General features: G+C 36.0%; 3 protein-coding genes across 6 annotated transcripts; all 3 read right to left on the bottom strand.

Annotated features, from left to right (window-relative positions):
- Positions 1-3,255: 3,255 nt before the first annotated feature.
- Positions 3,256-7,000, bottom strand: LOC105973026 (phosphatidylinositol 4-phosphate 5-kinase 1). The gene is made up of 9 exons (XM_088814442.1): positions 6,860-7,000; positions 5,549-6,794; positions 5,260-5,424; positions 4,959-5,124; positions 4,658-4,768; positions 4,379-4,572; positions 4,163-4,293; positions 3,990-4,083; positions 3,256-3,902 (listed from the first exon to the last, which is right to left on the bottom strand). The coding sequence occupies exons 2-9, from the start codon at positions 6,772-6,774 to the stop codon at positions 3,593-3,595; spliced, it is 2,397 nt and encodes a 798-aa protein (XP_088670568.1). The 5' UTR covers positions 6,775-6,794; positions 6,860-7,000; the 3' UTR covers positions 3,256-3,592.
- A 2,686-nt stretch (positions 7,001-9,686) lies between these two features.
- Positions 9,687-15,275, bottom strand: LOC105973023 (oxysterol-binding protein-related protein 1C). Of its 4 annotated transcripts, none has more exons than XM_088814439.1 (11): positions 14,133-15,213; positions 13,517-13,873; positions 13,060-13,156; positions 12,249-12,694; positions 11,863-12,018; positions 11,315-11,482; positions 11,097-11,237; positions 10,739-10,969; positions 10,542-10,655; positions 10,272-10,438; positions 9,687-9,947 (listed from the first exon to the last, which is right to left on the bottom strand). In XM_088814439.1, the coding sequence occupies exons 1-11, from the start codon at positions 14,640-14,642 to the stop codon at positions 9,857-9,859; spliced, it is 2,478 nt and encodes an 825-aa protein (XP_088670565.1). In that variant the 5' UTR covers positions 14,643-15,213; the 3' UTR covers positions 9,687-9,856. The 4 variants fall into 4 exon arrangements, with proteins under 4 accessions (XP_088670565.1, XP_088670566.1, XP_088670567.1 ...); XM_088814440.1 differs by having other exon boundaries at positions 9,687-9,908; XM_088814441.1 differs by lacking the exon at positions 9,687-9,947 and adding an exon at positions 9,983-10,192 and having other exon boundaries at positions 14,133-15,275.
- Positions 15,276-17,619: 2,344 nt separating this feature from the next.
- On the bottom strand, positions 17,620-21,752 carry LOC105973077 (serine/threonine-protein kinase MPS1). Its single transcript, XM_012998082.2, has 6 exons — positions 21,363-21,752; positions 20,396-20,800; positions 19,292-20,247; positions 18,958-19,158; positions 18,649-18,810; positions 17,620-18,394 (listed from the first exon to the last, which is right to left on the bottom strand). The coding sequence occupies exons 1-6, from the start codon at positions 21,556-21,558 to the stop codon at positions 17,810-17,812; spliced, it is 2,505 nt and encodes an 834-aa protein (XP_012853536.2). The 5' UTR covers positions 21,559-21,752; the 3' UTR covers positions 17,620-17,809.
- Positions 21,753-25,338: the final 3,586 nt, after the last annotated feature.

The raw sequence follows: 25,338 nt of genomic DNA, 5'->3' as shown, positions 1-25,338 counted from the left end.
TTTTTTAATAAATATAAATAATTCTTTAAAAAAAAAAAAAGGGAAAAAGATTTCATCTTCTTCACATCACCACCACCAAAACCCAAAATTACTCTTCGTCCTTCAGCCCACCGCCGTCCACCGCCCCGCCGACTCTGATTCGCCCCCAAACGGAAATAGAGAACTACTCAGCCACATGGAAATAGAGGACCCAATTCATCAACCCCACCATTCTATCGCCGTCGATTTCCCGGACCCAATTCCCCCGACCAGTGCACCGTCGCCCCGCTCTTAATCATCAAACAATTTTCTTGACTTTTTTCCGGTCGCCATTGACAACCAACCCCCAAAAACAGCGTTATTTCCTTTCAAAACCCCCAAAATTGTGTTATTTCCATTCATCTTGTGGACCCCTGTAATCAGCTCAGCCACGCTACTTGACCATGGTATCAGCCCATATGAATTGATTAGCTGTCGGTCGGAACCGGTTGTAATGGGGAAGAAGAGGGAGAATGGGCACAGCCCCACCAGCAGCCCGCGTTTCCGACCCGAAAGGAATTGAAAATGAAAGAGGAATCTGTGTGCACTATCTATGGAGTGGAGTGACTATCCAACATCTCATCTTCCCTATCTCTCCCTTTTTGCCTTCGGCTATTACCGGCTGGCAACGCTTGGCCCAAGATTGGATTTGTTTGAATGCTCCAAGGGTGGATGAAGATTAATTTGGTGGGGGTGTTGGTGACGCGAAGAAGATGATTTTTTCGTTTTTTTTTTTTTTTTTTTTTTTGTGATTTATTTATATTTAGCCTCTTGTCAAGGAATGAAATTGGTGTTGCTGTTGTGGTGGTGGTGGTGCAGCGGCGGAATAGAGGTGGTGGTGGTGGTGTCTGATTTTTTTTCTTCGAATTTATTAGAGGTGAAAACCTCTTCTCCCATGTTCGAAGATGCAGGCCAATTTTCTCTCTTTTTTTTCTTTTTTCTTTTTCTTTTTTCAAAAACCTTGTGAGTTGGCGAAATTGCCCCTTTATTTGCACGTGTGAGTTGCACGTGTGCATTTCAGGGAACAATTTGGCTAAAAATGGTCAATTTCAACACCGGTGCTATAATTTAGTAAGTTGAGGTATGCCCGTGCAACTTTTTTCCGTTCAGGGGATAAAGTGCAAAAACGCCCAAAGTTTAGGGGATTTTTTGCAGTTAACCCTTAAAATTATACATAACTCCCCCAAAATTAAGTGTAATTGCACTTAGATTCTCTCGAATTTGAAATTTCACATTCCTATCTTAAGGTTTGACTCTCAATTTTGAAATCGGTTCAAGATTGAACGTTTGAAATGCTATTTACATATATATATACATGGTTTTATTCTTTATAACATATTTTTATATTTAAATTAAAATAATAAATATTTTTAATAATTTTGAATTAATAAATATGTGTAATAGCCTAGAGTGTGAAGAGGGTGGGCTTGTCTGCCTTTGGACAAGCCTTATGTTGGAAATGCCCACAACACTGCCCAACATATGGTCTCACTTAATTTAATTATTGGGCCAATCACAATCCACCGAAAATGATACATCTAACTTATTCTAAATTTACAGATTTGTTTTAAGTTCTAATAAATATTAATTAAAAATATATACAAATGGGTTTCTTATGAATTTTCCATACCGTGTGGAATAGATAGGTATTTAAAACAAGAACGTGACATTTCAGCGACGTGAATGAATTACCTATGTGAGGAAATATTATTACTTTTATTTGTTTATTTGTTTTATTACTTTACATAAAATAAAAATAAAAAATAAATAAAAAAAGAAGAAGATTAGCAAGCATAATTAGGGGGGGTCAATTAAGCTTACAAAGTAAGTCATGTCATATAGAATAAAGACAAGTAATTTGAACTAAACATTTCAATGGGTAAAGGTCAAATCGTAACGAAGAAGGATGTGAAATAAATCAAATAATACATACAATATTAGTAAAACCTGAATTAACCAAAATAAAAAATAGAGGCAAACAAGAGCACAAGAATCAATGATAGAAAAAGTAGGGATACCAAAATGAGCAAAAGAGGGCATTAATAAATTATACGGCTGAAGTAGCAGGTTTACTAAATCTATTCATTTCATTTATTGACGGCTCTCTTGCAGAACATAGTACGGAAGCTAAACAATTTTGGTGTAAATTCATTTCAAACAACTATTTATTTAATTTATATGTGGTCCAAAACATTGGAGTAAATAGTAACAAATTTATGTAGCAAAGTAATAATTATTTCAGCTTTTTAGGCATGTGGGGGATGCCTGTTCTATGAAGAGGTAAAACATACGGATTAGGGTCCAAAAGCTCAATTTAGGGCACGGTACATATAAATGTCATTCATCCTTACATCACATAAACATGTAAACAACACACTATTTCTGTGTTGTATTAATTGCATTAATGTATTTACCTAGAGTTGGATTTCAATCAGCTATGTTAAACTTGGACAGCAATTATAATTAAATTTTATTTAGAAGAAAATTAGATATTTGAAAATAAAAAATAAAAAAAATAAAATAAAAAAGGGCGGGAAAAAGGGGAAACGGTCCCAATACAGAGTGAGGGGGACTGATGAAGAAGGTGTGTGAGGTAATAGAGAAGCGAAGATCCCATAAAAAAGAGAACAAGGTCAAAAAGAGGAGACACTGTGTAAGAAGAGGAAGAGAATAAAATAATGGTGGGTGGGCCCCACATTAACTGGTGGGGTCTTCGCTTTGAACTTTGACCCCCCACCCCCTACCACAGTATCCTCCTTAGATTCTCTTTGCTTGAATTGACCATAATGCCCTAGTAATTTCAAAAGAATTAACAGTTGGAGAGGATTTTTTTTTCTCAAGACTTTGGCATGCATTCATTCATACTTCAACATATTTTTCTTCAAAAGAAGAAATATTTTACAAGTAATAAACATTTCAATAGTAGAAGAAGAAACACCAGCTCATCTTTGCTTTCTCTGCTTTTTAGGTTTATTATAAGTTTTATAACTGCCCCCCAAAAAAGGGCCCCCCTCCCCCGCCCCCCATCTCTTTCACTGCAATCACAAGAAAAGCAAATGTCCCTCTCTCTCTCTCTCTCTCTAGTCTAGAGAGAGAATGAGAGCGACTACATTGTACTACATTATTAAAGAAAGCACAGAGTAGAGTGGGGTTTAAAGACTTCCATTTACCCACCAGAAACTTTGATTTCTCACCCCCCCCAAAAAAAACATACATATATATATATATATATATATATATATAAACTTAATTAATAATCTATGGCACTATTTTTCTTGTATACTACTGTACACTGCATTATTCAAAAAACCCCTCCCATATTTTGAATCTTTTCTTCACAGAATCTCTGTTCCATGTTACTATCTCTTCACATTTTTTTGGCACTTGATACCAAAAATATTACTACCCCCCCTCAACCATAGCTAATCCGATAAAACTCGGCCATTCCGTTTGTTATCCGTTAGGCTGGCTATGCTTGTTCTCGTATCCAAGGTGGTTCGATTCGTTCAAGAATCAATCGAAAACACCTCACGATACCCTTTTCAGAGAACCATATAATATAATCTCAATTGTATCACCTGTCCTCAATAAATATTCTTCCAATGAAATCCCGGAACCTTCTAGAATACAATTTCGGGTCGACGGCCGAAATCGAGGTGGGGTCCACCTGCAAGGATTTGTACGCATGCTCAAGCTTCTTGCTGATATCGTAGTCTTGTAAAATGTCGATTATACCAAAGTAGAGGACTACTTCGTAAACTTCGCCGCTTCGTGAGGGTATCAAATTGCCAAATCCACCGGGAGTGTACTGATCGAAATCACTCCTTCGAGCAACACGCTCTGCTCTAGCAGGCATGTTCGCCCCTAGCCTGATCAAGGGTTTCCTGATTTACGAAACAAATACATTTAAATTAATAAAACAAAACGCATGCTCATGTTAAATTAATTAATTAATCTTGAAATATACGTACCTGCCCGCTAAAACCCGGTCCATATCTTGTAGTTCTGCTTCAAGAAAACGACACCCACGCATGAACTTTTCACTTTGATAAGTATCACTCTTCCCTGTGTTCCAAAATTCAATGTAAGCTATATCTTCCAATGCCATAATCGATTGCTTATTATGATATGGATAATTAATTACCTGTACGCAATAGAAAAGGTGATAATCCCATTTTGTCTTTAGTACTATCGTCGCGAAAGTGTAAGCCCACTAGGAGACTGTAATCCATAATTCTCTCTGCCTCCAAGAACTCACAGTCGCGCTCGATTTGTCTGAACAGATAAATCAAGAATAAGCTAATTTCACAAAACAGTATAAAATCGAGAGTCAGAAAGACAAAGAGATACGAATACTAACTTGATGAGTTCTTGATACCAATTGGTTTGAAGCCGAAATAAAAAATTTAAATCAAGGTCTTTGAGGGTTGTGGTTTCATCAATCTCCTCTTCGGGTTTATCAGTTGTTCGGCCATGGGAAGATCCTTTCAAATCGAATCTCCTATGAATTCGATATTCTGAGCAGAACATATTACCCATCACAATAAACCGAGTCTAATTTCGAAAAAATATGACCAAAAATTAGTTAATGGAAAGTGATAAACATTATAAAAAAAAGCTGAAATAAAAGCTGAATTACCTTGACACCCCCCACTGGTTTGACACAATGGACACCGAAGAATTTAGTTACGAGAGAATTTTCGTAACGACATACATGCTTGTGATAACTTGGAAGCATCTTGATAAGCACCTGAAGAAAGAAAAAAAAAAACGTACCGAGTTTAATTACAGTTATAATTGTCTAGAAGATGGTCCGAACCAACTATAATCCACCTGTCATGTTAAACATAAATTTCGTTTCACCGTTGATTATGCTAATTTTGTCCTAGTTAATATATTTTTTTTTGTCAACTCTAACAAGTCAAAGGTAGGCAACAAACCTTGACTTCTGATTTCTTGACTGTCTTGATCATGAACCTATCGTCCTGTGTCAAGTAAAAGAAACTTCCACTTTTCCCGGGCGATGAAAGCTCTCTCAAAGCATCGTCCCCACAAATGGCTAACATATAATCTGCAGGATCGACTTGAAATAGCTCCCTTAAATGTCTGAAAAACACCCAATAAAGAAATCCATTATTTAGGAATGTAACTCAAGCACATATATAATCATAATCGAAATTTAATAGCAAAAATTGCATTCTGAAACAAATCAAATAAGCCCGATTAAAGAGGAATAATTACCTAAAAACCAGAGGACAATAGTCCTTCCATCGAAACTCGAACGATTGGTGAGGTGGCGTAAGTTTTGATCCCTCGGAAGGGAACCTAGTCCAAAACTTTTCGTTAGGATCAAAATCACTCAGCTTAAGATCGCGTATCGTTGAAGCATGCTTCCCCACTGAATGCCTACAGAACAATACACATACACAACTCAACAAAAATCAAATCCAACAATACAAATCTCATCACAATAAAACTACAAGCATAGATAAACAGATAAACATCAAAGCCATCTGGCGTAAAATCTTACCGAATACCCAATTGGAGATTGAGCATCAAATCGTAATTCTTATGCCCTTTCGATATTGTATGACCAGGCTTCTTGGCTTCCCCACTGAGAGAGTAGGGATTCCTCCTAAACTGCCGCAACCCATCTCGATCGAACACAAACCCGTCTCTATACATCATAGAAGCCTCTGTATTATCAATAATATCACAAGTTATATCACCTTCTTCCCCATCTGATTCCCAAATGCAAATTCTCGGAAATGCCCTTTCCCCCATCCCATCCGACGACCTCTTCTTCCCCCCACCACCGCCAACGCCACCATCGCCTCCAACAATCAACTCCAAACTATCCTCCCCCACCACCATCAACGGCGCCGATAATTTATGACTAAAGTACCCCTTCAAACCCTCGTCGTTACCATTATCGCCACTCTTGGCATTATGAGCAGCATAAAAAGTCCCATTCAAGATTTGAGTTGCGTTGCTATTTTTAGACGAATCGTTCGACCAGCATCCGATATAGCAGCTTCCATCGGGCCAAGTGAAAACCCCATTCCCTTTGGGAACACCATTCTCCCAATTCCCATCGTATCGATTCCCATTATTCCAGACCAAAACACCCCTACCATGAATATTCCCACACCTCCACTCCCCAATATACTCATTCCCATTCCTCCAAAGGTATCTACCTTGCCCATCTTGCAGATTCTTTTTCCAATGCCCTTCGTAATAATCCCCATTACCGTAATACTTAACCCCGTACCCATGTTTCCGATCCCCCGACCACGAGCCTTTGTACATATCTCCGTCGGACCCGATAAAAGTACCGGTTCCCTCCATCCGACCCGACTTGAATTCGCCTTCAAAAGTTGCGCCCGACGGCCAGGAGAATTTGCCTTTGCCACTCGCTTTCCCCTTCTTCCACTCCCCTTCGTACATGCACCCGTCTTTCCACAGGTATTTTCCCGATCCGTGAGGGGTGTTGTTCGAGAATGTTCCGATGTACAGATCCCCGTTCGGGAGATGCTTCTCGATAACAATGGCTCCGTTGCTCTCGGGAACTGAAGTCGGCGCTACTCTCCGGCAGGTGGCTTGAGATTTGCTCCGGGGAACAATTATAACTGATCTCGGCGTCGTTGTGGTTGTCGCATTCTCCAATAATTTCTCGTCTTCTCTATCGAAATTCTCTTCGTATGAATTCTTCTCCCCATTTTCGGCTGGCTTTACGCATAACAGTGTCTCCGGCATTTTTCCCTAATTTTTTTTTTCTGGAAATAAAACAAAATAGTGACTCTCTATATCGACGAACAAAACAATTGATTGGTTTACTAACCTAAACTATGGCTAGAAAAATTGATGCATATAGCTGCAACACCCAGCTCCGGCAGCATTTTCCGGCCTAATTTTTTTTTTTTTTTTTTGTCCGGTGAAATAGTTTCCGTTTGTGGCTTTTGTGGGAAGGTCTGTATGAGAGAGACAAACAAAAAGACGAAAAATTGAATAAATTAAACAATGAAACTGAAAAAGCAGAGAGCGAAACAAAAAAAAAAAAAGCAGAAACAAAACGAGTGCGTGAACTGTGTGAGATAGAAAGTGTCGATAATTAAGTAGGAGCCGGCATTACATTTTTTGTGTACTGTAAACGTTTCTGTAATGCTCTGCTAACCTATACATACACACTATACATACAGACACTGATGAATCTTGCGTTTATATTTATTTATAAATAAATATAATGAATGACAAATATACCCTTACGAAGGAGGTGCACAGTTTTACCCAACAATAGGAATATCTCCCTAGTTTCTACTTGACGTGACGGCTTCGCCTAGGACTGAAAAGGGCAGGACTCGTCATTTGTGTGTACTTAAATTAAATATCCTTTCGTTTTGAGTTAAATTACGGAAACGCCATTATGTAGATTTATATAGGTGAACCGTCGGTTTTACTGACAATCTTTTAATATGGGCAGATTATGTGTCCTTTATTATGGTAATGTGTAATAATTCTCCTTGCTTTTATTAATATTAATTGCATATCGTATTACCATTTCTTAGTTTGGTAGATAAATAAAGTCTTCTTCACAATTTATGCTTTTAATTAATTTGGTCGGCGTTAATATGAATCCCTGTTCTTTTGTTAATTCGTATGATTACCACATTCTTACCTAATTTATTTATTCAATTGGATCTAATTATTTAAGAAATATAATATTTATTTTATTTTACTTGTCCATGATCAAATCTTGTGTTCAATTGTTGGTGAACTATATATGATAATTTAATAGAAATCCCCAATTGTCAACGTAGGAATAATGAACAGATTTTAAGACATGGGCACAACTTATGGACTAGTTCTTAGGTCTTTTCTTGGTTTTTTCAATTGGCCTATTGATTTAAATAATAAATAATAATCCGATTATTATCTTCTAAATCCTCCACATCAGTCATTGACATATTAATGTCAATGACGGATACTTTTTACGTGAATATTTGATTTCATTATTAAATAAAAATAAAAATAAAAAACTTTTCGATTTTATAAATATTTGTTATTTTTTTTAATAAATGCTCCATTTAGAGTAGATTTTCAAAAATTTAAATACAGAGAAAAATACTTATAATTCATACTTCAACTAAAAAAATTAATTGACAAGATACTCAATTTAAAAAGTGCTTTCATATGAATTCAAATTAGGGTTGAATAATATCACACTCTATTACTCTACTAATTAGGTAATCTAAAACAAATTTAATTTTATAATTAAGTAAAATGGTAAGAAGAGAATAAGTTATACTAAGTGTATCAGCATTGCATTGACCAAATTGTGTTGGAAATGGTGGTGCATGATGGACTGTAAAGTGAAAAAAGACCTAGGTGGAACGAGTGTGGGCCCACTTAATGGCCCATTTGCATAGTGGGGTTGCCTCGTTGGAGATCCATCATCTTTAGCATAATTGCATATTCGGACAAATAGTATGTGAAGTGGGTAATTGTCATTTTCATCTCTAATTAATCCTAGGTTTTATTCTTTTGTCTTAAGATGATTAAGCATATAATCTATGACCTTTTACTCCTAGATCCCACAGATTTGGAATCTAATTGCCAATTAAGACGTTAATCTTTTTTTTTTTTTTTTTGTGTCTGTCTTAATTAGCCTTTTTCTATCGAGAGTGAACATTTAGTTTGATATTGTCTTATCCAATATCGAAAAATTGTAAGATATTGTTTACGAGAATGGTAATGGCAACTATCCTTCTAATAAGATGGTGTTTACCAAAAGGAGTAAGATATTTTTTATTTTTCAAAAAATTCCACTAGTAATAAGTTTATTAGCAATTAAGCCAATGGATTTTTTTGGACATAATTACCCCAGTATATAAACTGAAAATTAAAAAGTCCTAAGCTTGTTTTTCATTTTCGGTGCGAAGTGACAGTAACTTCTGAGGACTCCAATGTAATTTTGCTTCAAAATAGTGGCACATATGACATGAAATTTAAGTCCGAAACCGCGGTGTAAATAACAGTATTTTTTTAGATGCATTAGTGGTTTTGCTTCCGTGTATGAAAATAAGGTTGAAAGATTTGATTATCCTCATAATGCATAAGGACGTGGCTGGTGTAGTACTTTGCTTGTGATTTGTCCAACTTTTATCCACCATTTAATAATAATATTTAAAATAGAATAATAAATAAAAATAATAATAATAATATACATTAGTGGTGATGGATCATAAATTCTTAATAAATTTGGAGCCTCTTCATAAATTCTAAGATGACCCTATATATCTAGTCAATTATCAGTTGGGGTCGGGTTTTAATTTATATGACTAATGTGTCCCAGTATTTATATATTACATGTGAGTGCAAGTTATGTACTCCCAACCAACCATATGAATTAAGGATGATTATATTATTAATATAATTATTCTTTTGGTAGGTAAACATTCATTATCATTCACTTTGATTTGGTCTTATTTACTGATGTCATGGTTGTGAATTTCGATTTTTTTTTTTTTTTAAAGATTATTACTGATGCTAATACTAAAAATTATATATTAAATGATGGTGGTAATACCCAAACCCACCCAATTAATTTTTATATTGCTGAACCAATTATTAAATTGAGTTATGAAGCCCATTTTGTAGTTGATAATTGGTTTCAATAATTGAATATAATTATTGACAGAATGATATTTTTTTCAAATACAATATTTAATAATGAGAAAATAGAAACATTTAGGTGGTGCCAAACAGTTGCTTTTAACAGTTGGCAGTTACTCGTTAGTGGCAGGGTGGATCCGCCGTCCAATCAAGGTGGTGGCGCCACCTATCTCGGCTTGGCCGTTTGGAAACCACCACCTTCATCTTCCAAGTGGTACCTATTTTGATGTGAACCTCTCATGAATTGACACGTGGCACTATAAAAGATTATTATTCGTGAGAGAGACTAGGAAACATGGGCTCAGATATACAGTTTACAGTTTACACCAAAAAAATAACACTGTTCATTTAGGTAAAGAAGGCCAAACGGCAAGAATGGTCGAGGGGCGTAATACGATGTCGATTGTCGAAACAATTTAATTGCTTCATCTATAACAAAACTATACAAATGCACCTATAATGAATCCTTCATCAGCTGCTTTTCCGATATTTCTCCTAGAGACTAATAAAGAGAAGACCAGAATATATATAATACGATTTAATTTTTTTTTTAAAGAAGAAAAAACGAGAACCCCTCTTACTCGTCAAGAGATTGATCGGAAGGTACTTGGCCAAAAATATCAGGGCATGCTTCCCAGTTTCCCTGTTCCCTAGCTTCCCAATACCCACCAATGTATCTGTATGTATCAGATCCGTTCTCTTTCGCAAACCATTGCGGTTTCCACCCTCTCTCTTGCATTTGCCTCGCCTGTCGTTTTCATACATCACTAACAAGTTCATATTCGAATTCGTGTTCAAAGTTTACACATTTGCTAAAATGTTTTCTTTTTTAGATTTTAGAAAGAAATTACCTGCCGTTGCCTTTGCTCGAGACGCAATTTTTCAGCATTTGCCATCTCATACTCCCCATTTTCCAGGCATCTTTGATCGGGTCTAAGCCTTGAATCTGTTGGAGGCAGCTTTTCCTGCAAAATGTGAAAACAAAAAAAAAATCTAAAAATCGACACTGATAAGACACACGAAAACTCTGTAACCTCGTAAAAATCACCTTCAGCCCAGGAATAAGCTCGTTGAGTGTGATAGCAAAGCGAGTCAAATTATAACGCGTAGTGAACTTTGGAGGCTTGCTACGTTTCCAAAGCAAGTGAGCTTCGGATGTAGATTCATGAGCTTTTCCTTTGGAGGAGTAATCTCCATGGACAAAATGCATGCTTTCGTCCCACTTCCCAAACAAAGTTGCTACAGTTTTTCCACTCTTGTCTTGGACAATTCCCTGCACCTGCAATTTCATATTTGTATGCTTGAAAGTCGTATCATATTTGAACTTTTTAACTGATTTTACCAAGATTTGCAACTATACTTTTCTTAGGTAAAGGGAGTACCAATTACAGAAAAAAGGAGAGTACCTGATGAGGATTTCTGTCTATGATAGACTGCTCTTTGAATTTCAGTTTACAAGAGTAACCATGGTTTCCTTCTATCCGCATTGTACCGTAGTGATCGCAATATAGTTTCCCCAGAATAAGATTGTATATAGATGTTGTTACCTGTCACAAAAAAAGGTCTCTATTTTCAATAACATTAAACAAAGAGAAATACAATCTCCAATCTTCAAATATTGTACCTTGCTCCACTGGAATATTTCTCCATCGTCAAATTCAAGAGTTAAAACGCCGACTGGATCGAGCTGAATGGAGCGACCCCAAAATTTACTTTTCAGATTGCTATCACCATAGAACTTCCAGCCTGTACCCTCACAATGGCATGCTACAATCATGGGGTGGTGACTCACCTGATTCAAAAGACAATGGCACTGGCTATTAATTTGTCACTGCAAATGTATGTAAAAAAAAAAATTCCTTTTGAGGGGCCTAAGCTTGATTTAAACTCGAAGGGGTGTAGTGCTTCAAATAAAAGCAGATCGGCAAGCATGCTAGAATTACATTTTGATAGATACATTTAAACAGGTGATTTGCTGTGACTCTCCTTACATTACAACGAATGTGGACACATTTATTTACTGGAATGCCAGTTACCCTGCCCTAATCTTGAAGATGATAAGCAAATGATAAGGCATAGTAACAAGCAAATTGTAAGAAACTAACAAGCGAGCATAGTAAAGGCATCATAAAGAAAACACACAAGACTTATATCAAAGAAATAAGCTGAAACCTTCTCTGAGAAAAACCGGAGGCCTTTATCCGGATAATCAGCCTCATAAGTCTCCCCTAAGAGTGGATTGAATGGTTTGCAATTTCTTCCTTCAGTAGAAGCATATCCAGATATAGCAAATGCAGCTACATTTAGAATCCTCATAAGAGAGTTACCCTATGAAAATAATTAGAAAGAAGAGTCAGATGCTAAAGGGTGGCATCTGATTTGAAAAAGAGAAAAAAATAAAAAAGGCCAATCTCTTCAAATTAAGCTCAGATTCTTTTTATTTCAACTTTAAAGATGCTAATAAGAAAAAAATCCCATGACGACAGTGAAAGCATTCAAAAAAATTAAATGCAAGAACATCAGAAACTGAAGTAACTAAAATTATAACACCAACTTACTCTCTTCCCCCATTCATAAGCCCGGTCAATAAGATACGAATATTCCAAATCCTCGTAACATTTCTGCAGCGAAGAGAGAGGCTCGTTGAAGTACACTGGAAGACATACTTTTGTAAGATCCTTCCCAATGTTATCTTTAATCATGGACCACAAACTCACTCCTTTCTCTTTCTCGACAGGGTCTGGCAATTTCTTTCGACGCTTAATATAAGGAAAGTTTGCTCCAGCAGATCCAATGGCAGGATCAATAGCATCCTCAGCTTCAAAAGCATAAACGTCATCATCATCGGAGGAAAATGATGATGTTCGAAAGTCAGAACCATTGCTTTTAAAAGAGCTAGATGAAAGAAAATCTCTGGTGTCGAAGAAAGTATTGTCTTCTCCATCTGTATCTTCCTCTGCCCCATCTACTCTTTCATTTTCATCTTCAGATTCACTCGCACTTTCTGGTATAAGTATACAAAAGGGTGATCAGATGTGCTAGGAATTCATTAAAACTACAACATGCGCATATGGATCCCCATAATATGGTACAAACCTTAAACTAGAGGTATTGAACCTATTTTTTAAGAATAGTATTTTTTATAAATGTTATACAACCTAAAATAATTTCAATTATCATTTTAATTCTCATAGGGTTGCAACAAATTTTGACAAAGCAGCATAGAATGGTAACTGTGGAACTTCAAGTGCGGGAAGATTCACTTGGTAACACTATTCCTAATCGAGCAGCTAAAACATTAATAGATCAGTTGAGATTCGTTTACGCTGTAAGCTAAAAAATAAGTATAACATGTTGGGGAAAGCTTACCACTATACTTATCTTGCCTTGAACTAGAGGATGCTCCAACATCATTTAATCTCTGGCTTTCATCAACAACAGTATTCTCCAGATCAACCTTTTCTGTCTGCACTAAGATGACAACCTTTAGCACCAATCAAGTAGAGAGAACCAGATATACTTAACAGCCAAAAGCCCTTTAAATTCATCAACTCTTGTCTCAAGAAAGTAAATCAAAACTTGACGAACCAGATGAAATAAAAAATGTCTGGATATGAAGCAAATTAGTTCCATCAACATAACAAATATATAAAGGCTAGAAATGCTACAATCAAATAAAATCAAGCTTGCAAGAAACCAAAAATTCACAGGTCCAAGCTACCCATACAAAGTCTAGGGAAATCAAAAGCACTGTAATTACAAATTCTTTGTGGAATTGAAGAAAATTCTGAAATTGATTTTCTAAGCTTGTAAACTTAACGCGTACCTCCAACTGCCTAAGTGTGTCCATGAGGAGCCAATACTTCTGCCTCAAAAGCATCAATTGATTTTGCAGTGATGCAAACTCGTTTCTCATGATCTGTTCACAGTCCTGAATGGCAGCCTCACTGATGCCTTCTTGCAACAACCGTTGCCTCAATATTTCTGTCGAGACAGCTATATTGTCCACAGGAGCCATTAACTCACTGTTGGACATCCTCGGAAACATGTCCTTCACAGCTTGCAAAGCTTCCACCCATGCCATTCGATCCTCTCTGCTCTCAGCCCTCAGATGAAGTCTTTTGGTACCAGTAAATATTGAGAACCTCCTATCATCTGATCGGCTTTCTCGAATAGATGACACCTATAAAGAACTACTCAATTGTAAAAGATACACTATAAACTTTACAATTCCAATGCAAACACCTGTCCAGCACATTTAAGTCATGAAATGGAAGTAGTTGTAGAAAAAAAAAATGAACTCTTATAAATCTCAATTGATAACAAGTGACTTCTTACAAAAACCTCAGTTTAACATGCATCAAAATTACTCCACTGGAAAAACAGAAAATCAAGCAGGTAACAAGTATAGCTGATGCAACTCAATTGGAAAGAAGTGAAACCTTTAAATGAACTTCACCGATGGGATTCCGGCTTCTCGCAGATGCCCCGTTACTCCCGTTTCTATGATGATGATGATGATTCTGATGATTGAAATGCTGCCGGGAAATCCGCTTCACCGATTCTTCCCCAATCACTCTCGATCCTTTTTCAGTCTCCTGATTAACCACAATTTTGTCGGGCCCATGGATCTTATAATAACTCAGCACCCCATCCTGCAAAACAAACCATCTAGGCCTCCATCCTTTACCGTAATTTACCCATTTATACAAAATTCCAGAAATACCATTCCCCACTATGTCGTTAATCTTCAACTCACGGCTGTGGTGGTTTGAATTGTGATTGTTACTGATAACCAGAACACCAGTATTATCCGGCATGGAGTCACGCGCTGACACAACCCTGGATAAAGCTGGATTCTGAATTCTGTTCAGAAGATCGGACGGCGGAGACGGCGGCATGTCGGAGTTGCTTTGCAGAGTCATCGACGAAACACAGCAGAAAGGATGCATAGCACAGAAGTCGCGATTAGCGTAACATTCATTAGTTTCCGAACAATTATACCGATCATCGAAATTCTAGACGAATCATCAACGACGGCGAAGAATAATTCCAAAGCGATGGCGGAGAGGGAGTAGAAAGGTCGGAGGACTGAACAAAGGTAGATAGATATATGCGATTTGTACGTATATATTTGGTAAAAAAGAAATAAGAGAAGGGTAATTAAATTGGCAGAAGGGGGAGTTTTCCGGTAAGGTGATGAGTTGGCAGTTGTGGAGGTGGGGTTTTGAGTTTAGGTTAAGGCCGGCGGTTTTGAGGGGTCGATGGTGGGGGTGGGGTGGTGGTGGTGAGGGGAGGGGGGCCTGGTGTGAGAGAGTGACGGGTGGGTAAAGGATTTTGTGGAACGTGGCAATGGCCAATGAGGCAACTGTGGATTTATGGCGTTTCTTTCTTTCCAGTTTTTAACATTTTTTTGCAGAATAAATTGATATTCTAATTTCAACGTATTTCAAGTCTCTCTAAAGTAGTAGTAGTCGTAGACAACTCCCTTTTCTCTCGATAAACTTTATCGAGTTATATTTTATATATATATATGTTTGTGTAGTACACAATATACTGGTATAAGTTTATTCAGTGCACTTATAATTATATTATTGACTGTGAGTTTCTTCATTATAAACAAATAAAAATTAGTAGATATAGTTTCGATTATCGAATTCAGAAGTGACGTGAAATGCAATTGTGCACGTTATGTGAAGAAGGTAAGGTGCTTTCCATTTTGTTACATGTTAGTCAATGCAGCTATTTATTGACTATTTCAATAATATTCCCTATCAAAACAATTACCATGTTACTTCCCTAAGTTTTAAAAAAATACCCAAACAACTCTCAATCTTCTCTACCTTATTTCCTTATTTGTTTTCAAATAATTGAAGGAAAAAAATGACTAGAAATAGGTGTTTGGTTATATTTACTATTTATCTTATTTCAAGTAAATGTATATTTCAAATTAAAGTTATTAATGGAATATAATTAATATATGTGCAGTCGATATACCTAACTAATTACTAGCATTGTATTGACAATACCGCGTGGGGAAGTAAAGATAGGAATATATCCATTAATCTCTTTTAACTCCAGCTGGTCCAGCTTTTGTTAAATCAAGAAATATCCTAATTATGCCCCGCAATAGATGAAAGTGTAGTCCAACAGAAATGATGCTTTGGAATATCCGTAAAGGTAAATTACAACCATCCACTGATGTAAAGTTTATTTACAAAAAATCCCTTATTTTTGAGAAATTACATCCAACCCCCTGTAGTTTGTGAATTTCTTACATCCATCCCTACAAAAGGGTGTTAATGCAAGAAATTTACAAATTACAGGAGGTGGATGTAATTTTGAAAACATGAGAGTTTTTTTCGTAAATAGATCGAATCTCAGGGGAGCGGTTGTAATTTGAATCGAGAACTCCGTTTCCTCCTTCGGAATGAACAATGCGGACGAGAAGAAGGGGACAAACTAATCTATGTACAAAACTGGTTTATTAGGAGAAATCGAGAAAAAAAAAACAATAGTACCGAGTTTTTCTTGACCACCTGAGTAACAGAAAACAATGTCTTTGTTTTTCGTCCTTTTTTTTATAATAATAATAAAGAATAAATAATAAATTGATAGGTGACCACAGTACCAACAATACATTTGAGTCTCTTAAAAAAACACAATCATTACCTCTAATTATACAAATTATTAGTGAGGGACTTTTATCTAATATTTAAAAGTAGATTCTCACCATGATTGGTATTTGGTACGAAACCCTCCAAAAATACTGTAACGGTAAATTATAAACAAATTTATTCTAAAACTTAATTAAAAGTTGTGAATAGCATTTTCACAAATCCAGCAAAATCTCCAAAAGGGCCAAGACAAATCCAGCAAATGTTTAGTATACAGCAGGCGACAACAATGTAATAATATCATATATTGGCCTTCTAGAAGCATCCAAATACACAACTGTGCATGCCCCATGCAATAGCCCCCACCATTCAAGCAAGACGAGAAACTAGCACAGTGTCTGTCCATTTCACCTTTTTTTTTCAGTTTTCATGTTTTACTAAATTCAATTTTTATCATGGGACCAACTTTATAGAATCCTAGAATACTCAAACCTAGTACAAAACGTTTCTTAAAAAATTCAAGTCAGATCATGAATAAGCATGAGTACCTTTGAACAGCAATTTCCGAGACGAGATTAAGCAATTTCCGTCCCTCGTCTTCATTATCGAAAAGCTGAACAAAAAATCAGAAATCAAACAACATAATTTACAGTGGAGAAAGTGTAATGTAAATAAAGGGAAGAAATAAAGAAAGAAAGGACATTCTCACATTTCACATGGTGCAGCAGCAGATGGTTATTCCTTTATTTGGCAGAAGGTGCCATCACAGCTTCAAGCCATTTCTCTACTGACAAGTCCTTTAAGGAAAAGAAGAAAAAAAAAACTGTAGCCACATGGAGTAAATCTCGCATCAATCGACCGCGAATATACTTTCGAGTGAATACAACATCAAATGACAAAACAACATGGGACATGAATTCTGTATACACAAAACTATTATGCATGCAATCCACATCCTCATTTAATTTCTTTTTCCCTTTCCTGAATGGAGGTTTTGAGAAAACGAATGGATGGCCCGAAACATAGTGCCATATCCGTGAACGATCACAACAAGTGTAAATTATTTACAGCTTTCGTATCCAAAAATGCGTGCTCGGTTTGCCTCATCAAAACTATGTAACTAGGCTTCATAGCTGGAAATGACCCCTACATGTGTACGATTTCTTAAATCTGGCAGCCACTCGCATTAATTAGGTAAGAGAAACTGGCAACGAGCACAAAACATCAAATGAAAAAAAAAATAGGGACCAGAACTGAATAGGTATTCATAGTAGAAATCTTACCAGAACTGCTCAAGATGACATGGGAGAGATGAACTGAAATCTAACTCTGATTCACAGCAACATGCTACAAAATATCAACAATTGTTTTTTTTTTTACAAATCTTACACGCACAAGGAGAAAAAATTGGGAAATTAGGTTAAATGGGTAAAAACTAAAAACAATAGAACATCATACAGGAAGATCACAGACAAAAGACATGCAATATATAAATTAATTGATCAGATGTTTTTATCTCCTTCCAAGTTTCCTAGCTGATCCTGGAGCTGAAAGCAAAGGGTAGAGACTTTACGAAGTAAGTTACATAGTTGGTGTCTTGACATAGATGACTCAGATTCTACTATTGACGTTGAGTCCTTCAGTAAGTTTTGGAGTTGGGAACATAACATCAACGTCTTTTCATCTGTTTCACTTGATTCGATAATAAGTTGAAACAATCTATGGCTTTGGTCAAGAGGGCAAGGTAGTTGAGGTGGAACTGGAGGTACAAGAAACGGGTGTTGGAGTAGTTGAGGAATCCTCCATCTCTTGTTCCTGTCCCAAGCAAGACATTTCTTCATAAGATCAAGAAGACAGGGGTTTGACAAAGGTTCGTATACGATCTCGTGATTTGGATCGGTTATGACTTTGAATTTTGCCCAGAAAGTTTTATAATCGGAGAACGGTGTTCTCCCATAAACCATTTGGTATAGGATGCAGCCAAGGGACCATATATCTGATGGACGGCCACATTTTATTACGTTTCCATTTGCATCCATCTCGTTACACATAAATGCCTCAGGAGACATGTAACTCAGCGTGCCAACCTGCAATTTAACAGTTATTTCAGCAGAAGAGAAAACACGGGCATGATAGAAATAAATGTATATAATATTTATGCAAGACCGTATTGTCATTTCAAGCTTTTCAGATAGGGGGTGGAAGAATAAGTTTTTGAGTTGCTCAAACTGCTTTTTGTTGAAAAAGACAAAAATGCCTGTTAAATGAATGATTTTAACTTAACTGACAGGATAAAAATACTAACGGGAAGTAACTTTAAGAAAAAAACAGGGAGAAAGACCTGTGAGTCACGTTGGATGTTGGTTGTGTCACTCAGTATAGCCTTTGCGATTCCAAAATCAATTAGCTTCAGGGAACCTCTCACCAGAAGGAAATTGGCTGGTTTCAGATCAGAGTGCACAATACGTTCCTCGTGAATAGTGTTAACTGCCAAAAGTATTTGCTGAAACGTGATTTGTGAAGATAAACGTTAGTCGTCAGATCTTAGTGATGTACAAATACAAAAATTCTTATGACAAATAAATTACCCTTCATGAGCACTTCAGTAGTTAAAAATGAAGTAAATAGAGAAATGGATTTAGTAAATAACCTGCCAATAAAATCGAAGCCAATTCTCATCTATGATTGTATTAGAACCGTCAAGTTCCTTCCATTTCTGAGACAGCATGTGTGCCAAATCAATTTCTCCATATTCAAGTACCATGTATATATACCCATCATTCTTGATCTTGTAATCCTTATTACTCATGGAACCATTTGTCACTTCTTGAAGCAAAGTCTTATCTGTCACCTAAGAAGGAAATTATGTTTAGTCGCAAATAAATTGTCATTTGATCAATGTTTGAATTGCTTGAGAAACATAGACGGGAAAACCTAAAAAAATAGTATTAGTAAAAGAGGGAAGCATCTTCTAAAGCGTGCACCTCATAATCAATCAGCTGAATAATATTGCTCTTCCCCCTCAATGTGTCCAAGTATTTCATTTCTTGACAAAATCCATATGCTGTGGCATAGTCACGGCCTTTAAGTTTGATCTTCTTCAAGGCATAAATTTTGCATTCAGATGAAATGACTTTGTGCACCTCGCTACTTCCTCCACTACCTATCTTGCCAAGTCTTTGATAGAGCTTCCCATTAACTTTGAAAAACAAGTCAGGGTCATAACCTCTTCTACGAGATGTTGATTCTGCTTTACCACTTGCAACTCTTTCGACTTTCTCAGACTTGGAATCTTCAACCTTTGCATCTGATGGAGATACTCTTGATAACTGAGGTTGAGATTTTGTGTTAACTACATTTCCCTTGGCTGAATTTTCTATTGCATGGGAAGAATTTTTAGAATTGCCATCTTCCTCTGGCACACTGTTCCGTTGCTGCTCCACTGGCATGCTGGAAATTTTATCGACTTCCGCTGGCATTGGAGCAATGGAGCTAATAGCTTGTGAGCATGCTGCTAATTGATGAGATAAAACTTCACCAGCATACTTGTTTTGTAAAGAATATGATGGCTTCACAACATCCATCTGCACTTCAGCGTCTCCAACAGGATCTGAACCCATATTGGCACTGCTAATGTGAGCTTGTGATGAATTAGTTGTTGAACTAATCATTGAAGCAGCAGTTGAGTCCATTAGTGTTGAAGTAACACAAGATGACTCAACAACCGAAGTTTGGGTCACGGCGTTATTAAAATCATTATGCAAACAGTTTCCAAGCCGGTGTAACTGATCCTGGGTAGAAATTGCTTTTCTAGCAAACAGAGAAGAACTTTCAGACATAAAAATATTATCCATTTCAATGCTCTGTATACTATGACGCTGCCAGCCTTGATTGACAGCAGCTGAAGCATCTGATTGATTACCCACATCCCATTCTGCTTCTGTTAAATCAAATGAATCAAAATGAGACGTCAGACCATTTGTTGGAGTAACCATTTGGTCGCTTACTAACTCATTTTTAATCAAAAACAGACAAAAATCTGATGATTAATGCATCACTTTGAAACGAGCATTGAAACACCAACTTACCGCGAGATGAAGCATTGGCCTCAGTGGCAAAACGAACCTTCTTTTGCACTTCAGCCAGACAATTCCCAGTTCCCACAACACCTTTATCATTGCTTCCAGACCTTGCAGCGAGTCCAGGTTGATCTCTTTGAGCATTGAACGGCTTAAAATTTTGTTCAAGTGTAGTCACAGTGGAACCCCATTCTGAATGCGGGGTAATTGATATAGCCTCCTGGTTCTCTTCAGTGACGGAGACCATGTTCTTGAACTCTGAAACGGAGACCATTGATCTATGACCCTGTTGAAAATCCTCTTTCGTGTTTTTGGCATCAAATGTCAAGTAAGGTTTTATGTTTGAGTCCTTTGAAGTTTCTTGTCTGTGAACCAAAAATCTCCTCGGTTTAATACCATTTGACTGCGTCGCACCTAGATATACCTCAGCAAATAGCAATACAAATTTAGGGAAAAAGTTGAAAGAGCAACTATATAATAATATCTAAAACAAAAATTACTAAACTGAGGTCAGCTAAGGCGAAGTAGGAAAAGCTAAACAAAAGCACACAATGCAAAATAATAGATTATAGCTAAGCAAAACATAATCCCTCGAGAAAATCCTTTAACCATAAGAAACCCTAATTGAAAGTTAGAACATGGTAAACCTTGTAAATCCCTAATTTGTACACTGAAAATACCCTTATAAGATTATTAAAAAGTTCGTACTACAGCTAGGCAAGATATAGAATCTATCGGCACCCAGTTCTTCTTTACTCTTTCTACTTTCAAATCCTAAATTCTGCCAGTCACAGTAACGCACAAAAAGGAGGAGTTATAAGTTATAACCAATAAAATCCACATGTGAACTTCTTAAATTCTGATAAATGAAACATTAATAAGATACCCATGGCATGTACGAACAACCAGCAGTCGTCACAGCATCACCACTCACTGTGAATACAAATTGAAGTAATTAAAAAAAAAAAAAACGAACCAATTGGACGATGGCGTTTGAAGGCGGCTTGAACTTGCCGGACCAAGTCGGGAGGTGAGGAGGATGAAGAGGATGTGGTTGATGTGTAGGTGGAGGTTGCATTCGACGAATGGCTGTGATTGATTGATTCTGGGTTGATGTTGATCGGTCGGCTCAGATTGGGGTTGAAGAACTTCTCGTCAGACTCCTTTTCCATCGATTAGCCTCTCTCAAGCATTTCTAATATCCATTATACATTTGCAAAAAGGATTGCGTATGAGCCTCATAGAATGATAGAAAGGCTTCTGCTCCAGAACTCTGTACTGTGTGTTTGTGTGAGAGAGAGAGAGGAGAGAGAGGGGTTTTGAAATGACAGATTGGCGCTCTGCGTCTCGAATACTTTTAGGGCCTGAAGAATTTTATTATAGTCAGGGCCCAAGCCCAATTATTATGTTCACATGTGTATTATTCATATAATATAAGGACCTAATTGAAAATAAATTGGTGGAAGACTCAATCAAAGCTACAAGTCTATAACTGCCCAAATAAACAACTAACGAGGTCATTAATTAAGTATTGTTACATTATATTTGCTTGTGATGAAAGTTAATTCATGAACGTCAATTTAGCCGATGCTACTCTACATCTCAACTAATTAACATTAATATATTGTCATTTTTCGTAGTGTTGATAATATTTCATTTTCCTATATTAATTACTAGCCACTAAGAGCATATATTAGTCATAATATCACAATCCTGAAAATAATTATTTGACTAGATGATTATACATATATATATATATTCCATAATTTATAAGATTTTGGAGGAACCAAATGTAATCAGATGATCATCCAAACTAATTTATTTAATTAATTTATATATTTATGAGTCCAAACAATTATTGAAAACGGATGAGAGAGAGAGAGGGAGAGAGAGAAACTCATGAACCAACAACAAGAGGGCACGTCACGTACATATATTATAAATCATGACATTCGTCTTATTACAAGATCGATCAAACATATGAATATGATCGAAGGAAAATCAAACAAACAACAAAAAGAGGAACATATATAATTAAAACCAGAATAACAAATTAAACGCAGCATGCATGCATCATATATATATCAAAACACACGCACACGCATGCAAGAAAGAAACACGAATGATCGATCAAGAGAGGCGCATCAAGGCAGCAACGCTCTCGGCGATCAACATATTATCGATCGTCACTTTCTCGCCGAAGCTGTAGGAAATTCTCAAAGCCCCCTGCGACTTAGCACACCCCACATGCACAGGCAAAGTCAACACCGTGCTTCGACCTGCGCTAATTAAGTCAACTTTGCTGCCTTTTTCGCCTCCGTAATAATCTGCAGGTGGTGACGATCCGGCAGCGTCAAAAAGCTCCTTCAGGGAGATATTGACTTGTCCGATGTACTTGTCTCCCGATTTGCTCGTGCAGTACAAATGCACGTCCAGAATCGTGTTACAGTTCTGGAGCATGGACTCGATTATGGTGTAGCTGGCCGCCACTACAACAAAATGTTCTTATAAGGACACAAATAAACGTCCCAAAATATACCATATTGAGGCACTTATAGTTTTAGGGGCAAAAAATATATGTGTCGCGTAGTTGTATGTCGCAATAGCTCATGGGACACTTATTTATGCCCTTAAAACAAATTCCTTTCGAGACACTTATATATGTCCAAATAGACTATTTTTGAGGCACAAATATATGTCTCCTAAATGTCTAATACGCTTAGTAAATAAACTATGCTGGGACACTTATTATAGAGAACATATATCTATATGTGTCTCCAAAAGATTGTCATACGACATTTATAATTGTCTCTTAATATACTTATAAGGACATTTTTTAATATCCTATTAAAATCTTATCAGCACAATTATTTTTAAATCGAATAAATTTTACAATATTTAAAAATATTCAAATAAATATTACAGGATGCTCAAAATTCTTATTAAATGGGTAAAATCAAATGTCGTAACTAATTTTTGGAATATCATATGATAGTATCCAAACTAAACTTCCAATCCACATGCATAATTTAAATCATGCTATAACTACACTTTAAAAGTACATAGAAAATAAACGTGCATATAAGAAATAAAAATTAACATTCAAAAGTTTCAACAATGAAGGCAAAGTATTAGTATAATCAATCTTCAAAGAACAACAGTATTCAAAGATACGAGAAATTCTCTAACAAAACAATAGTGAGACAAAATCTAGAATCAAATTCAGTGTCCTAAGTTATTTGAAAAAGAAAGATGAAAAACATCGTGTTACCAAATCATTATATGCTCGCACTACACTACGAACTCAAATTATGATTCAACCCCCATCGCCTTGATTTTATTAATAATGAAATTCATCATCCAAAGCGACCTGCATGTACACAAATATGTATTAATTATAAATAAATAGTAAAATATTATCATCATTCAGACAAATTTACTACATATATCAACAAATTCATTCACCATCAGTAAAGAGAATAGACTAGAATAATAAAAGGATTACCAAATCAACTAGACCTATGAAAAGAAAACCAATAAATAAAATAGATTACAAAAAAAAAAAAAAAAAAACTAAATCAATTGTGTATGTAAAGGAAACGATTCACTATGCATGAAATCAAACTCTTGCCGACAATTATATTCCTATTTTTTAAGGTCACCAATGTACTTAAAATTCAAAGTTGTAAATTGAAAAAATGATCTGGTGGTAGTTATATTTCATTGTACTGTTCATGGTTGAATTCAACAGTATATCAAAAAAATCCATGCATTTGGTCCATTTAAGTATCAATATTATGTAAGTAAAGCAAAACTAAAATATTTACCAACAAACATTAACTAACAGAGATAACAAGTTCAATCTACATCTCCCAATAAGTTAATATTAAGCATCAACAAAAGACGATAATGTAGATATAAAAATAAGTTAAAGATGTTTAAGGATCAAATAGACATACCAATGATATGGGCCAAGCAACTCGTACTCCGATAGCATTTCCAATGGTTTGAATATGATTATAGGGTAAAACTAATCGTGCATCTTTATTTACCGGATATTGAATGACAACTTGGCAAAAGTCGGGCCCCAAATCTATTCCATTTACGCTGATATGGTCCATCTTGTCCACTATACCAGTTGCCACTATTTCATTCATATTTGCAAGACTTTTCAAAACAACATAAGAACCACCCTGTGAACAAGTTTTTGCTAATTAGTGCATCAAATATATACAAAAAATTATATATATAACAAATTACATGTTTTATTTTTGTTACCTTGATAGACATAGAAAGTGAACTTGTTGTAAATGAGTGTTCCTCATTTGAAACTGATAATTTTTCCATACCTTGATTTACAGTATTTGCACGGACATATAATTTTTCCATTGAGAGATACATTAGCAAAAGCCATGTCTAGAAATTGGTTTAACCCATTTTTATATACTTTTGTAGACCTTGGTTTATGCATCCAACTCTTATCCATTACGACCCTACTAAAATCAAATATTGCACATTAACAACAAATAAACATGTGAACATCATACTCATATGATCTGAAAGATGTGCTTCAAGTAATAATAATTTCCATGACATAATAATATAAAACAAAAGGGCTGGGAAGAAAGTAATAACAAACCTTTTTCGTCACACTTATAAACCAAATAATTATTAGGTTTGCGTTTGCGACTTGTAACAAGATAACAAAAATCGAGATGCATATCTCACAATTGATTATGATCAAGTTAGTAGATGCAATGTTCACCCAATCCAAATAATATGCAATAAGCTAAATGCATATCTTAAAAGAAATATATTTAGTACAATTCTATATTAAAAATAGTGTATTCATAAAATTTAAACAGTACCCTTAAAAATCACGATTACAATTTTATACATACACCTGAACTAGCTAATAAGAAATTTGTAAGGAGAAAACACATGCACCTTAT

The sequence above is a fragment of the Erythranthe guttata genome, chromosome 14 (assembly GCF_056151865.1).
Source record: "Erythranthe guttata isolate IM_541 chromosome 14, IM_541, whole genome shotgun sequence".
NCBI classification, from domain to species: Eukaryota; Viridiplantae; Streptophyta; class Magnoliopsida; order Lamiales; family Phrymaceae; genus Erythranthe; species Erythranthe guttata.
This window is presented reverse-complemented; position numbering and strand designations above follow the sequence as displayed.